This window comes from Falco peregrinus, chromosome 1 (assembly GCF_023634155.1).
Source record: "Falco peregrinus isolate bFalPer1 chromosome 1, bFalPer1.pri, whole genome shotgun sequence".
NCBI classification, from domain to species: domain Eukaryota; kingdom Metazoa; phylum Chordata; class Aves; order Falconiformes; family Falconidae; genus Falco; species Falco peregrinus.
This window is the reverse complement of record NC_073721.1, coordinates 2,928,133-2,942,887: the sequence shown is the minus strand read 5'-3', so window position 1 is coordinate 2,942,887 and position 14,755 is coordinate 2,928,133. Positions and strand designations below refer to the sequence as shown.

The 14,755-nt window shown below is 43.7% G+C and overlaps 1 protein-coding gene across 6 annotated transcripts in view; it reads left to right on the top strand.

The window, feature by feature from the left end:
- Positions 1–14,755, top strand: part of PTPRE (protein tyrosine phosphatase receptor type E) — a 109,100-nt gene that overhangs the window by 77,158 nt on the left and 17,187 nt on the right. For all 6 annotated transcript variants that reach the window (XM_055799550.1, XM_055799585.1, XM_055799564.1 and 3 more), the window contains 8 exons: positions 1,330–1,466; positions 5,929–6,019; positions 6,539–6,615; positions 6,739–6,775; positions 7,622–7,719; positions 9,192–9,311; positions 11,133–11,293; positions 14,280–14,415. In XM_055799550.1, coding sequence (XP_055655525.1) covers positions 1,330–1,466; positions 5,929–6,019; positions 6,539–6,615; positions 6,739–6,775; positions 7,622–7,719; positions 9,192–9,311; positions 11,133–11,293; positions 14,280–14,415 — 857 coding nt within the window. The remainder of the gene's footprint in view (positions 1–1,329; positions 1,467–5,928; positions 6,020–6,538; positions 6,616–6,738; positions 6,776–7,621; positions 7,720–9,191; positions 9,312–11,132; positions 11,294–14,279; positions 14,416–14,755) is intronic.

Sequence of the window (14,755 nt, the reverse complement as noted above, 5' to 3'; positions counted from 1 at the left end):
AAGAATTGTAGTATTTCTTCTTAAAAGGGGGAAAAGAGATCCTTAACTCTGTGAAATTACTGGCTGGTTCCTGAACATAAAGAGAATAAAGTAAGGGGATAAGATAGAGCAGTAATGTAAGCCGGTGGCACTAAAATAAAACACGCGCAGGAGTTAAAATGTGTTGCCCTGGCTTTCTCAGCATGCTGGGTTTATTTCTGTTAGCGGGGAACCCTTCAGGTGGGCTACTCTGTGGGGCTCGGTTCCAACCTAGCAAATATGGAGGGGCTCTTTGTTTCTTGCTTACAAATTATTTTAGCCATAACAAAGAGAAACACTTAATGATAAAAAGAAGGACGTGTGTGCTTTGTGCCAGTTCCACATTGCTACGTGTGAACTGAAGAGGGGGTTAACAAACACAGTGGCAGTTGTTAGAGAAAGTCAAACCTCTAAATATACCCCTCAGCTTCCTCTTGGGTCAGTGCTTGTGCACAGGAGCCCCGCGGCTTGGCAATCCCTGCCATGGGTAGTGCCCTCGGGAGATGGAGGGTAGTGCAGCAAGCAGGGAGTTTTGCTTTGCCAGTGCAGCTGCTGGAAGTAGCCCCATCGTTACTGGCGGTCCGCCTTTCTCTTTGCCTCTGCTTGTAAGTAAAACTTGTCTTCACCAAACAGGGGGTTTAATCCCTCCGCTTCTTCCAGCCGCCCATGGGGATACACGTTTCGGTTTCCAGGTGGCCAGTCATGCTGGGGAAGGCAGCAGGTGAAGGGGTCCTGGGGCTTTATTTCCCAATGCGAGTCGAGGTCCCGGTGGCTGGAAGCGCCCACAGCAATCCCCGTCCCAAACCGTGCTGCTGCAGAGCCATGGCAGGCTGGGCTGGGCTGGGGCAGCTGAGAGCAACGGCTCATCGTGGTGCAGAGTTTCTGTGGACTGTCAAGTTAAAGATATTTTTTATTATTGCCCCTTCACAAGTGAAATAATCTGGCAGCATCCCTTTGGTGGTGGGCAGGAAGAGCTGTCCCTGCAGCCCCAGCCCTGTGGCAGAGCAGCTCTGGGCTGGTCCGCTCTTTGTCAGCAGAAGGAACCTACTTTTCTACATAAAACTTGGCCACGTTTTAATCTGGTGTCGATACAGAAATCATTCATTTTACCAGTGGTTGTTCTTTAAGCAACTACTTAGCCTGTGGTTTGGGGTTTTTATTTCATTCAAATCAGCTTTATCACTGATGGAAGTCTTGTGTGAGAAGTATGTTTTGGCATCTTCCAGCACAAAAATTAATTTATAGTTGGTAATAGCTTGTTACCTGTTGCTCTGGACATGCCTGTAACACGTACTTTCCTTGTCCTGACAGAACAGCAACGGGTCATGCTGCTCAGTAGGTCTCCCTCGGGCCCAAAGAAGTATTTCCCTATTCCAGTAGAAAATCTTGAAGAGGAAATACGGATGCGATCAGCAGACGAAGGGAAGCTCTTCAGGGAGGAGTTTAATGTAAGCTCTCATGCTGGAGCAAATGGCTGCGTGGCGAGAAGTGGGGGGCAAACCAAAACACCCGCAAGTATGAACAGTTTTTGTAAGAGTGGTGCATGATGCTGGTGTCTCAGAGCCTGAGCACTCGTGTGAGTGTGCTGGTGCTGTCCATCCGCGCTTTGTCACACTTGGTAAGCCTTGATCCGGACAAAATCTGCAACGTGAATGACTGTTATGATACGGGGATGCCAAACTGGTAATATATAAACTGTGCTACACTTGCTAACATTTAAAGAAGCTCTTTAGTTTTGCCTGAAAGCTGGAGGAGAGGAAAATTGAATGTAAATCTCCTTAGCGCTGATTTTCTTGAAGGTGGTGGCGGGTTTTTTGGGGAGTCTTGAGTGTTTTGCCTCTATAGGAAGAAGCACTTAGAGGAGAAGACACAGCGTGACCTTTAATATTGCCCTAGTGAGGTTTGACTTTTTTTTTTTTTTCATAATTTGACCTTTTGCTCTTTATTATCATCCCTTTGCTTCCCTATTTGCAGCGCCCTGTGCCTCAGCACGTACGTTTCTTTGAAGTATCTCAACTTTAAAAGTTTTTCTTTAAAGTGTTGCCTTGGTCAGAAAGCAGATCTTCTTTTCTGCCCATAACCGAAGCTTCCGTCGCATGTGGTCACACTCACGAGTCTTCACTGGGATCTGTGGCGAGCTGCTGCAGGGCCAGTTTCTATGGAGAAGTGTGGCGCAATGAGTCTGCTCTCACACATCTGCGTTTGGGGGCCTTTTCCATACTTTTAATTATTTCTTTTCACTTCACAGCAGAAGCAAGTTGCACAGAGCAGTAGCTTAAATGTCAAATATGGAGTTGTTAAAGCCTAGGCACGCATTGATTACGCAGTCTGTTAAGTTACCTTCTTAATTGGTATCATATTTATATCTGCAATTTCTTTGATGATATATTTAAAACACATAATTTCCTTGCCCTTATCAGAGAGGGAGCATTGTGGAGATATTTATCAAAGTCAACAAAATGAATGTGAAAACTAATTTGACAAGATGTGCACTTGTGAATTTTGACTCTCCTGATTAATTTGTTCTCCAGTTAGGAGCGAAAACAAGCCATCTATTTTTATTTTTAAAACCTGCTTTGCTTGGATCATTTTCTGCACCGTGCTGTGAGCATGTGAGTTTCTGTCTGCACATAAGCGCTGAGTCTGAAAACTGGGGTCCAGTTCCCACAAACGAGCAGTCTGAGCAGAGATGGGGGGTGGCAGTACATGAAGTCTGCTTGATGCTTTATGTGGGTTTTTGTTGGTTGGGGTTTTTTGTTCCCACTGTATCTCCTGTGGCTGCTTGAGTGGACATGTGACTGTTTTGCTCAAGCCTGGGGTTGAAAGGGTGAAAGGCAGTTAGAAATCCTCATGATTGATACTGGAGCATAAAGCAGGAAAGCGGACAAACAGAAGCCTGTCACTGCAGTGCTGGAAGGAAAGGGGCTGAGAAATCCAGAACCTTCAGCACAGGCATCTGTGTGGTGACCTCTCCTCCAAAGCATCCCCAGCATGTGTAAGCCCTGAACTCGGCTCCATCCTCCCACCAGCTGAGGTTAGAGCCGCATCTGCCCCTCGAAGCAGTAGCTGCCAAGTCCTGCAGGTTTTGGAAGGGTCCAAAGCTGTCCCCTGTGTAGAAGCTGTTGGGTGGGAGGTGCTGAGCTGCGGTGGACCCTGACTGCAGCCCTGGGCTGGGGATGCTGGGCTGATGGGGATGGACCAGGGGGTCTCTGCCCACTGTGGTGTTTGCTTCACGCAGCTGGATCTAACATGTCAGAGGGCCAGGCATCCCTGGGAACACAGATCCAGGGGCTCCGCTGTGAATCTGAAACAGATTGAGGCCGAAAATGGTGCGTGGGGTGAGGCAGCACTGGCCAGGCATGTGCAGAGAAGTTTGGTCCCATGGGGTTTTTTTCTGGTGAAAAGTAAAACAAAGCAAGTGCTGATAGGTGATGACACACAGTCAGTGGAAAGGATTTTTGAGGACAGTTCTCTTAGATTTATGTACCTAGTGGTGTTCTTCAATACTTGTGTTTTTATCCTTAAAGCCTAAATTACTCCTAAGAAGTATGTTGCACTTATTGTACTTATACGCTGAGGACAGCAGAGGCTCCCTCTGCTCTCAGTTGCTTCATTTTTTATGATTTGATTCCTTTGTGAACATAGGGCACTAGGAAGAGTGTGTTCTTTCTTCACAGGAAAAAAAAAAAAAAAAGAGGGAAAAAAATTGAAAACCGCGTATTCCTGCCTGTATAGGCCCTTACATGTATTTATCATCCATAATACAAGATGAGCTGGATGTTTGAAGTTTGTGATGGGTAGCTTATTGCCTTGATTTTCAGATTAATGTCTGAAAACCTTCCTGTATGAATTTGCTTTGGAAGTTTTAATTTTGACTTAAGATGTCCCTGTGGCTCATTCAGTTTAAAAAAAGGAGAAAAAGAGCTGATGCTGGCGTAGATCGAGCCCCTCCGGAGCTTCAGAGAGATTTTAGGATTCCTGCAAAGCGGGAGCAGATGAGATGGCAGATTCCTGTGAAGCGGTGGCAGCAGATGACCCGACGCCGCCAAGACTCATTATCTCCTCGTGATTCGTGGGGTGATGGAGAGGACATGATGAAGCGTGTCCTCGATGAATCACATCCTGCGCTCTGAGGATGGGTGGGAGCAGTGGAACAGGCTGTGGCCTTGCACTGGGGTGCAGGTCCTGCTCTGGGCCATGCAGTGTGACACGGGGAGGTACCTAGGGAGGGTCGGGGCCTTGCAGCAGTAAGGAGCGGGGAACGGGGAGTGGTGTGCCAGAGATAATTACTTTTCATGAGTTTTTGAAATGAAGATGCTGAACTTCTGTTGCTCTTTATTGGGAATTTGTTGCCTGACTTTTGAAGTCGAAGAAATCGTGTTTTGAAGTGCTAATTATTTCTTTTAATGTAAAACGGAAATTAAGCTTCTGTGTTTTATAAATTGTATTTTAATTAGGAAAACCATGGGGTTCATTCATATAAGGAATTAAGCAGGTTGCTAAAAGCAGCTTTGGTTTTCAACCCTTTTTTTAAGCTTCACTTTCTGTTCTTTTACTTACATTGACAAGTTTAAGCGATATAAAAAAAAGAAAAAGCAAAAAACCCCAAACAACCAAACCCACAAGCGCACGTTGCTGTTTCCTCTGTGGTGGTGGAGAAGTCTTCCCCAAACTGCCACTTTTATCCTGTATCACCCTGACAACACAGACTGTTGCTTTTGAGGGGGAAACCCAAGTGCTGCTCTCCGCCAGGCAAGCAGGGATAGCTGCTTTAAGCTGTACAGTCACTTTACCCTTTTTTTTTTTTTTCCTTTCCCCTACGTGATTCAGACTGGGCAGTGGGAGGTAGAAGAAGGGTGGGAGAAGGTGGCTGCGCGTTCCCAAACTGCTGGGATTTTACTTTGGTGGGATCCAACGTGCCAACACGGAGTTTTTTAGGAGTTCAATGCAAGAAACGTAAACAAGAACAGAGTTTCATTACACCATTTGCAGTGAGGGGGCAGGTGAAAGCACAGGGCAGGAGCCTCGTGCCATGTCTCTGATGAACGGTGCCTTTTCTGACTCTCCCCTTGCCCTGGGCTCCGCTGCAGCCTGGGCTCGGCGGCTTGGCCCCGGTGGTGGCATCTCAGCAGCTTCTGCTGTGGTGGTGGAGGGGCTCCACCTTGGGCACCTCCTTGTTTTCATCTTCACCCTCTTCCTCTCCGTTTCTTCCTTTCATTTGATTGCTCTGCAAGGCTGGGGGTTTTTTTTAAGCCTGACTAAATTTATCTGCAGTCTTAGATCTTGCTGATTACTTGCAGAATATGACTTGTGCTCATACAGCGACTTTCAACACGAAAGAATTGCCATTTATTTTTTTCTTCTTCCCTTTCTGCCAGAGTTGAGCCCTCACCTGTGGGTCTCAGCAAGATGTTTGATATTTAATGTTCTTAGCAGACAGCTATTAACAATCAAACCCTATTTATATTATTTAACCAACTGTTATTGCTAAAAGTGGCTGTTGGAGCCAAGCTCGACGGAGCGGCGCATCCACGCGACTGGGTCACGGCGCTCTGAATCACCACGGCAGATGGCAGCTTAAAGCAGCAGCTCAGAGTGTAACAATTTTCTAAACAACTGAGATCTCTGATGGAAAAATTACTTATTTTTCCAAAACTGCTGAACTCATTTTCTGTAGTGAAATCTGGCAGGACGTAGTTTCCTGTTACAGAGTAATGAAAGGGGGTTTTTTTTGGGTTTTTTTTGTTTTTTTGTTGTTTTTTTTCCCAATAAGAGTAAAATATGTTTAATTCTGTTAGGTCCAAGGCAACATGTATAAATGCAGATTTTCTCTAAGTCATGTACAGTCAAGAGTCAGGGGGTTTCTAACACATTGACTTTTCTATCCTTTTTTTTTTTTTTTTTCCCCAGTCGTTAACACCTGGATATGTGCAGGGAACATTTGAAATGGCAAATAAGGAAGAAAACAGGGAGAAAAACAGATACCCTAACATCCTGCCATGTAAGACATTACCTTTTCTTTTCAATCAGACAGTTAACTCTGGTACTGAGCAGGCTTGTAGCAGTGTTCATTTGCTGAAAATACTCGAGTAATAAAATTACTTTGGTCCAAATGTTCTTTATACGTTGTATGTATGAAACCTGTCTGGTTTATGGCATATCTCTAGTATTGATCTTCTCCTGGTAGGTTTTCATGCAGTGCTTTTCAGGTGCAGCGTTATGAAGCCTTAGTTCTCGTGGGGTAGAGAATTACACTGTCAAGTGGGATATTTTAGGATCTCAGGTTAGTTTGGGGCAAGCAAATATGGAGAAGTTTGGGCTTCCATAGTGTAGAGCTACAGTCCTGGTGGCCTCCAGGTGTTGGGAGCAAAGCAAGACGTTTGTGGAGAAAGTTTCTTGGTGAGAACTAGGGACAATATGGGAGAGAGCTGTTTTGGGAAGTGTGTGCTTAGCTTGGCCTCCTGCTTCCTTTTGCAGATTGATTAACATGCAAATGTGTTTGCAATATGTTTTCTTCTAGATGATCATTCCAGAGTGATTTTGACCCAAATCGATGGAGTCCCACCTTCAGACTACATTAATGCATCGTATATAGATGTAAGGTGTCAGTTGTCCGCTGTTGGCCAAACTGCAAACTTTGTCTGTGAATTAAATAAGTATTTTTCTGCTAGCATATGTTGGCATTTCATCTTTTAACTGCTATGATATTTATTTCCATAGGGTTATAAAGAGAAGAATAAATTTATAGCAGCACAAGGTAATTTATTTTCATTTCTTCAGTCTGTACATCTTCTGGCTGAACATATTTAATTTTAGACCTGGTTTAAAGGTTCTTTTCAGCTGCATATGGTGGCCAAATGTGAGGTGTGATTTAGAGGCTACAGTTGAAATGAAATTAAACTGAGCATGAGGCATAACCCACTGCCTTTAGAGCTGCAGATGCTGCTCGGAGTGCAGAGGGCTCGCCTTACTCCCTCCACCCTCGCCTTGCTTCTCTTGCAAATTGATGTCTCCTGATAATACATTCTCTCTGAACAATCCTGATACAGAAATTAGCATTTTCACATCAATTCTTGTGCTGTATTGAGTCACACATTTGGGGAGCTTTGTCACCACAGTCCCAGGCACAAAGCAATAGCTGCCCCTGCCCTTCAAAAACACTCCTGCCCTGTCCAGCATGACAAGGAGCTCTCAGGCAGTGGTTCATTGTGGTCACAGGTAATGCTGGACCTTGGTGTCAGGGAGAGCTGCAACGTAGAAATCCTAAATGATGCTCCTGCCTCAGTCCACTTAAAAGAGTGTTAATAATATTTCAAGAGAGGCGATATCTGCAAGAAATGTAGATTTGAGCACATATGGCTGTGTAAAAAAGTGGTTTGGGATTTTGTTTTTGGGTTTTTTTGTGTTGTTTGGTTTTTTGGGGTTTTTTTTTTTTTTGGTTGTTTTGTTTTGTTTTTAAAGAAACCTGTGTTATATTCAAAACCTGAGCACTCTGTAGTAAACAGAGGTCTGCATGGGCACCCAGTGCCAGGGGCTGTTTGTTGACACTGTGATTCGCTGGTCTCCATCACCCCTCTTGAGCAGAGCTGTGTTCTGCCTGCAGGACCAAAGCAAGAAACAGTTAATGATTTCTGGAGGATGATATGGGAGCAGAAGTCGGCTGTTATCGTCATGTTAACCAACCTGAAAGAAAGAAAAGAGGTAAAGAGCTTTCAGTTTGCTTTGGGATGTCTCGAGGAGAGCGTGCTCCAAAAGCAGTCCTGACTGCTGTGTCTGGCCAGTCACGTTTCTGACCACTTCCTTCTCCAGTCCCTGTTAGCACATCTGAGTTTCTACTCATAAATGTAGAGGTTTCACTTCCAAAATACAAATTTCTGTAAGCCGATCTTGAGTGAAAAAATTCTGATAGCTGATTTTGTCCTCCATAGCCAAAGGCAAATTCTTGTGCCTGTGTTTTTATCACACTCTAAGGCTGTGCTTATGGGTGGGTTTGGTTACAAATGAAGATAAAAACTGTATTCATTTCTCTGAGTATTAGGTTTCAAAATTCTTTCTGGCACATGCACAAAACAATTAGAAAACCAAAGCTGCTGCTTTGTGAGAGTGATGCTGTTCCTTCCTGCCCCCCCATTCCTCCTCATATGTCTCGCTCCTCCCATCGTGCGAGACTTTCTACACGTACTGGCTGCATGCTGAGATGCACATTACAAACGTGAAACATTAAGCTTCATTCCTGCTTCGCAGACTTGAGAAGCCAAGTTAAAACATTAAGGAAATGTACCATCAGAAACATAAAAGATACTTTTAAATTATTTTCTTTTCCCCTGGGGGACAGTTTGTCACACTAGGCATGCTACATTCTTGTTTGAAATATGTATAAAGTCCTCACAGATTTATGCCTGAGAAAAAAACCAACCTGTGTTTCCGTGGTGATTGTGGGAGCAAGGAGAGGCAGTGCTGGCGAGCTGGGCTTGTCTTACCCTCCAAGGGCAACCTCTCCTGCGAATGGGGAAATACGGGGATAAGCAGCAGTAGCGATGAGGGTGCACTCGTGAGACACGATGTGCCGTATCGCTGTGTGACAGCTGGCCTTCGTACCTGTTTTGTGCCTTTTTTACAATAACGACAATGTAATTCGGGCACTGTCAGCTCACCACAGTTAGGAGGGTGGGCATTCCTTGTCTTCCTGTTTGCGGTGGTGCTTCTGCTTTATTCTGCTGCAGTTATACTATTGCTTGGTGAAGCTCAAACAGCAAAGGCTGTCCATAAGAAGAGCCCATTCCCAATATGAGAGGCCAGAACGGCTACATCTGGATGTTGCTGATGACTCCAAATGAGAACTGCCTCGCACTTCTCACTGACTACACTTAAACATAGAGTCAAGACGTCACGGTTCCCACAATTAGGCACCACCTAACAAAAACACCAAAGCAACCCAAAAGCTGTTTAGGTCTGGCTAGGTTAAAAAACAACTTCAAAGCTGTTCTCACCCTCCCTGCATAAATTTAAGCATTGATAGTGCTAACAAAGTGTCAAAGCTGTATTGTGCCAGATGAGAAACTCTGCATGCTCTTATGCGTAACATACACTGTTTTCAAATAACATGGTTATTTGATGGGTGACCAACAATGAAAGCAGGCTCGTTTTATAAAACTCACCGTACCTTTGTACAGGAAAAATGTTATCAGTATTGGCCTGACCAAGGGTGCTGGACTTACGGAAATATCCGCGTGTCCGTGGAGGATTGCATAGTTCTGGTGGACTACACCATCCGCAAGTTTTGCGTTCAGTCGGTAAGTAACAATAATGCTCTAGCTGGGTCTTCATGTCAGTTTTTAAAGCAAATTGTTACAACGTCGAATATTTGCATAAAAAAGTCAGGAAATTAGTTAAACATATTTGCAAATGGAGAAAGGTGCAGCAGCTCGCCTACGCAGAGGCAAGCTCTGCGGGTCAGCAGGCATAGCATCAGCGGTGGTGTAAGGGATTGCTAGAGGTTCTGCTCAGTTTCTTCTTGCCTGTAGCCCAGGGCCACAGAACGTCATGCCCTGTGACTGTCAGTGAGGGAGCACAGGAGCAGTGTCTTGACCTTTTTTGGCACAAGTTGTTTTGATAAATAAATGAGTGGATTCGGATATGTTTGGGTATTTGGAGTAATCTCTGGATATTAGTCGGCCAACATCAGCTAGTATTACAGCTTGATTTCTGTTTGATAAATAAGTGAGTGGATTTGGATGTGTTTGGGCATCTGGTTGGCCAATGTCAGCCAGTGTTACAGCTTGATTTCTGGTGTGTCCTTGGTCGCTGGCATGAGTTAAAGCTTTAGATCACAAGGGAGCTGGTGGGGATGACTTTGCTCTTGTCTACAGTGTGTAGCCTTGTATGGGAGCAAACTGCTGGAGATCTCACCCTCTGAATGGAGGGCTGCTCTGTTGGTAATTTAGATTGGTCATCTAATTTAGATTGAAGATTGAAGACAATATGGGCTGGTGAGAGGTGATGAACCACGTCTAGCTGCGTAGAACTACACAGACAGCTTGGAAGCCTTCAAAATAGGGGTGGATTCATTCCGCATTAATCACAAGTATTGAACTGTAAAGCGAACTCTGCAGATTCAGCATGGAGATCGCTTTGGTGCGACTAATCATCACTGACAAAAATGCTCAGAGAAACTGCTCAGAAAGCAGAATGGGAAAGAAGGAATGGTGCAGAGACATACGTGCTGGATGAGCCAAAGGGCTGGAAACTTTATGAATGGACCTGGCTGCCTTCCCCTTGTTGATCTTGGTAGAATGCATTTCTCAGGCTTGGTTTATCCCTTGATGGAGGCAAGGCATCTTACAAAACCAATTGGCTTTCTCCAGGCCTTGACCCTGGCTAACAGACTGGAAGCTTGGGAGACAGACACGCTTTCTAACCTGAGAGATAGGCTGTGTGTAGTGAATGCAGGTGAAACGATGCTGAGCTCTGCTGTTGTTGCTTCGGTAACATCTTCTCGTTTATGCTTGAAGAGTAGGTCCGATCATGAACCTGTCGGTCGCTGGCCATTAGAGGCACAGCCCTTCTTTCAATTTTCATACGTGATATGGGAAGAGCTGGCATTTGGCTTCTCATAGCAATGCAGGTCCTGAACGTTTAGACTGGCTGTTGTGAGTTTTCACCTGAGGCTGCTAAAAGAAGCGTTGTGAGGATTTTATAAATGAAATAGGCCAGGTTGGATGGGTCTTTGATCAACCTGGTCTAGTGGAAGGTGTCCCTGCTTGTGGCAGGGGGTTGGAACTAGGTGGTCTTTAAGGTCTCTTCCAGCCCAGGCCATTCTATGATTCTGTTATAAAAAGGACTTAAGATTTGATCCATTATTAACATAAATTGTGAGTCTTACTCTTTGCAATCCTATCCTGGGATTATTCCAGTTTTCACTGCAAAGATGCATTTTAAGAATGCATGGTAGCTTTGCTCAGTGCTTGTATTTTACATATACTGTAAATTTCCAATCCTTGTGTTAGGCTCCAAATGTTGCAGGAATTAAAGGCAGAAATAACCACAGCAGTTTATTTAGAAATCTTTGAATGAAAAATGAAATGTCAAACTCTGAGTCTGTGTGTTCCCTGCAGCTTCATGACGGCTGTAAAGCTCCGAGGCTTGTTACACAGCTTCACTTTACCAGCTGGCCTGATTTTGGGGTGCCTTTCACACCTATTGGGATGCTGAAATTCCTGAAGAAAGTCAAAACATTGAATCCCGCCCATGCTGGACCAATTGTGGTTCACTGTAGGTATGTATGTGCTCGTCAAGCCATTCTCTTAGCTTGGCCTGGAGTTACGTGTATAATATTAAAGCTAAATTTTAATCTTCTGTTCATAGGCTGCAAAGTTTGTGTGTATATATATTTACTTACATATTTGTAATTATCTATGTAAAGGGCAATAATATGCTGAGTCTTTTGAGAGCCCAGGGTAAAAGTAACTTCAAAAGATCTGTCTTTGCTGTCACTTTAATACTTGAAACAGAAGTTGTTGGTTTGGGTTATTCTTTTTTTATCTGAGTGATGTCCAGTGTTTGGTATAAATACGTTCTTTGTCAGAAAAACAGACTCGTAATACAAATATGTGACCTCTGCCACTAAATGCTCCTCTGAGAATTCATCCCCCACTTCTCCCACAATAAAATTGCAGTTTGCTATGCAAATTATCCATTAAGTGCCTAGAAAGTTTTGAATAAAGACTTGCATTTAAGAGACTGAAATGCTGCAGTTTCAAAAATGTGCTACATACCAATACAGAACATATTCCCACTCATTCGGTCACAGACACATGAACGTCCTTCTATTAAAGGCTTGTGCTAAACTGTTTGAAATCTTATGTTAATGAAACCACAAACAAACTCCAAATCAGTTTTCAGAGAATAATTGCAGTCTCTATAGCAACTGTAAGCTCACAACTGAGTGAGAAGTGTCTTTCAGGAGCAATTATCGTAGTGAGGTTAGAATAAAAAGAAAAGAATAGCAGCTTTGTCTTTCTGGATCTTGTTTTTAAGGAAATGGTTGTAGATTGCTGTACATGTTTCTTTTTCTCTTGCTTGTGTCAGATGTCTAGAAACACTCTCTGAGAGTCCTTGAAGTGTTTACTGTCAAAAAAGAGCGTGTTTGTCCCAACCAAGCCAGCCTTTTTGTTTCTTCATTTCCATCCAGATCTTGCCTTGCTAGGATTCATCTTCTCTCCCAGGTGGCATATATAAGAGACTTAAAGAAAAGCATTAAATTAAAAAAGAAGATTTCAGTAGTCTCACATAGTCTTACCTTTGAGAAACCCACAATATTTTTATAGCCTTTTGTCATGATGTTCGGTGGAGACTCGTACTGGGCTTCAGCTTTATTTTGCACTACCAAGAGATGCTGTACTTAGTTTAATGAGCAAAAGTAGAGACAAAATAAAGGAAAACAGAAAATATCTTAATAAAAATCTGCAGAGGTTTAAATATCATGGTCCAAAGGGACACAGTGGCACTGTTATGTGTCAGTGCTAGGGGCTAGTGCCATACTTCAGCCTGCATCAGAAATCAAGAACGAGAGAGGTGACACTTAATTTCCGTTACGGTTCAGGATATGACACTATTGAATTGTTGAAAAAAGGAAAGGGAAACTCATTGATAGTGAGTAACCATCCATTTTTAGTGAGCTTTTATGAGAGTATCACCCAGTCATTCTGACAAAAGCTGCTCGATCGGAATCTTTTGGAAGTTGATGAAACACTAATTTAGTATTTGGAAGTAAAGAAGAGCAGATAAAAGGGCAGGGGGTGGGGAGCAGGATTTTCTGCCAATTCTTTTTTTTTTCCAGAAGTTTTCAGAAATCTAATTTTTCAGTGAGCATATTGCTACATTGAGGAATAGCTGAGTAAGGGATACTTTTGAGTAGGTTAAGGATGGATAAAGTCAGGGAACTTCCAAGGCAAATGTCAAGGCTGGTGAAATTACCAACTGTAGCAGGAACATCAAGGATTGAATTAAGTGCTGATCGGAAGCCAGGTAACCTTGGGGCAGGGGCATGGGGCAGCAACAAGGATGTGCAAAAGGGATCAGATCTGTAATGGGAAGGGAACTGACGAAGCTGAGCGTGGGTTTCAGTGGGTAAAAGCTCACAGGACTGAGCTATGAAGGACAAGTGTGAACTGGCGATAAGCGACCCATGCTCAGAGGTGGTTTCCAGGGCACGCAGGAAGAGGAAAATCTCTGGAAGCAGCAAGTCAAGACAGGGGGACTCGAGGTGGACTCGTCTGTGGTGGCAGAGGTCAAACGAGACCGAAAGGAAGCGAGAGTTTGATTTTAAACGCAAAGGAATTTGGAGGCAGAAGGTTATAGTGGGCTTGTTCACCGTGAAGAAGTTCCATGAAATTTTGGTGGAGGTCCGTGGTACGCCATGGTTCCACTAGTCTCCATCGTCCCTCTGGACGGGTGGAACAGGAGGGCTTCGGGGCTTTGGTTTCACGTGGCATTTGCTGTTGGAAGTATGTGCATGTGGGTATGAACTAAGTCATATTAGGCAGGCAAATTTTCTTTTTTCTGGTGTTATTTAAAAACCTAACGTTTCCTTGCTGGAAGTTGATCTGTATCTTTGAGCATGCTAGGACGGAGGGCGTTTTTGTCGTGTTCCAGAAGGTGTTTGTGGATATGACAGCGGTTGCTGTACAAAGTAAGCTAAGAGAAGGTTAGAGGAGAGCGATGAATGCCTAGCACAGGATGCCATGCCCTTTTCCTCTGACAGGAAGGGCTGAACGTGCTGGAGTAATGTCATTTATAATGGTCGTGCTCCCTCTCGTGGTGCTCAAGGGTGTTAAAAAAAATAATAATTTGGGGTAGCCGTGTTGGGAAGCGTAGAACTTGTAGCAAGACCAAGTAACTAGTATCTAAGCAGCATGCAACAGCAACCAAGCAGAAAAGAATGAAAAGATAAGAAAAAATATTTAAAATTTCATCTCGGACTGAATTATTCTAGCTGGTCAGGCAGCATTTTTTTCCAAAGTTCTTTTCTAATAGAATTCTGATGTTGTAATTTCCAAGCTGTTAAGAGGTGACTTTTTATGCTAAAGACTTACACACCTTGGGTTTTTTACTGTCATTAAAACAAATCAAATTTTATTTTTCACAGTGATATTTCCATCTACTATAAACAGTGTAAGCTCTCCCTGTGTCATTGCTGTAGCAATTCCTGCAGACTTGGTAATTCCAGAGAGGTTTTTGTTTGGTTTTGTTTCCTTTTCAAGCGCTGGCGTGGGTCGCACAGGCACGTTTATCGTTATAGATGCCATCATAGACATGATGCACACGGAGCAGAAAGTTGATGTTTTTGAGTTTGTTTCAAGAATCCGTAATCAGCGTCCGCAGATGGTTCAGACTGATGTAAGTGGACCTTAATCAGTTGAAATTACAACTTTCAGAGGTCAAAAGAAGAATATGCTTCCGTATTTCCCCTCTGATGTGCATTCCCAGTACGTCCTGTCCTGTTGCATAGCTAGATAATTGGAAAATGAACAAAGCCCAGTAGGAGGGTGGGGCTGGGGAAGAAGATAAAGGCGTGTTAGGGCTGTGAAGACCACCATAAGGCATGTTATCTTTCAGTATCACATCCAGGTTTCCCCATGCACGTAAAAAGGAATTTTAGAGAATGTGACCGATGTGACAGGAAAACTCTGGTTTAGCTTAAAGTATATTTTGATAATTAGTAGCTTGTAGACCAGAT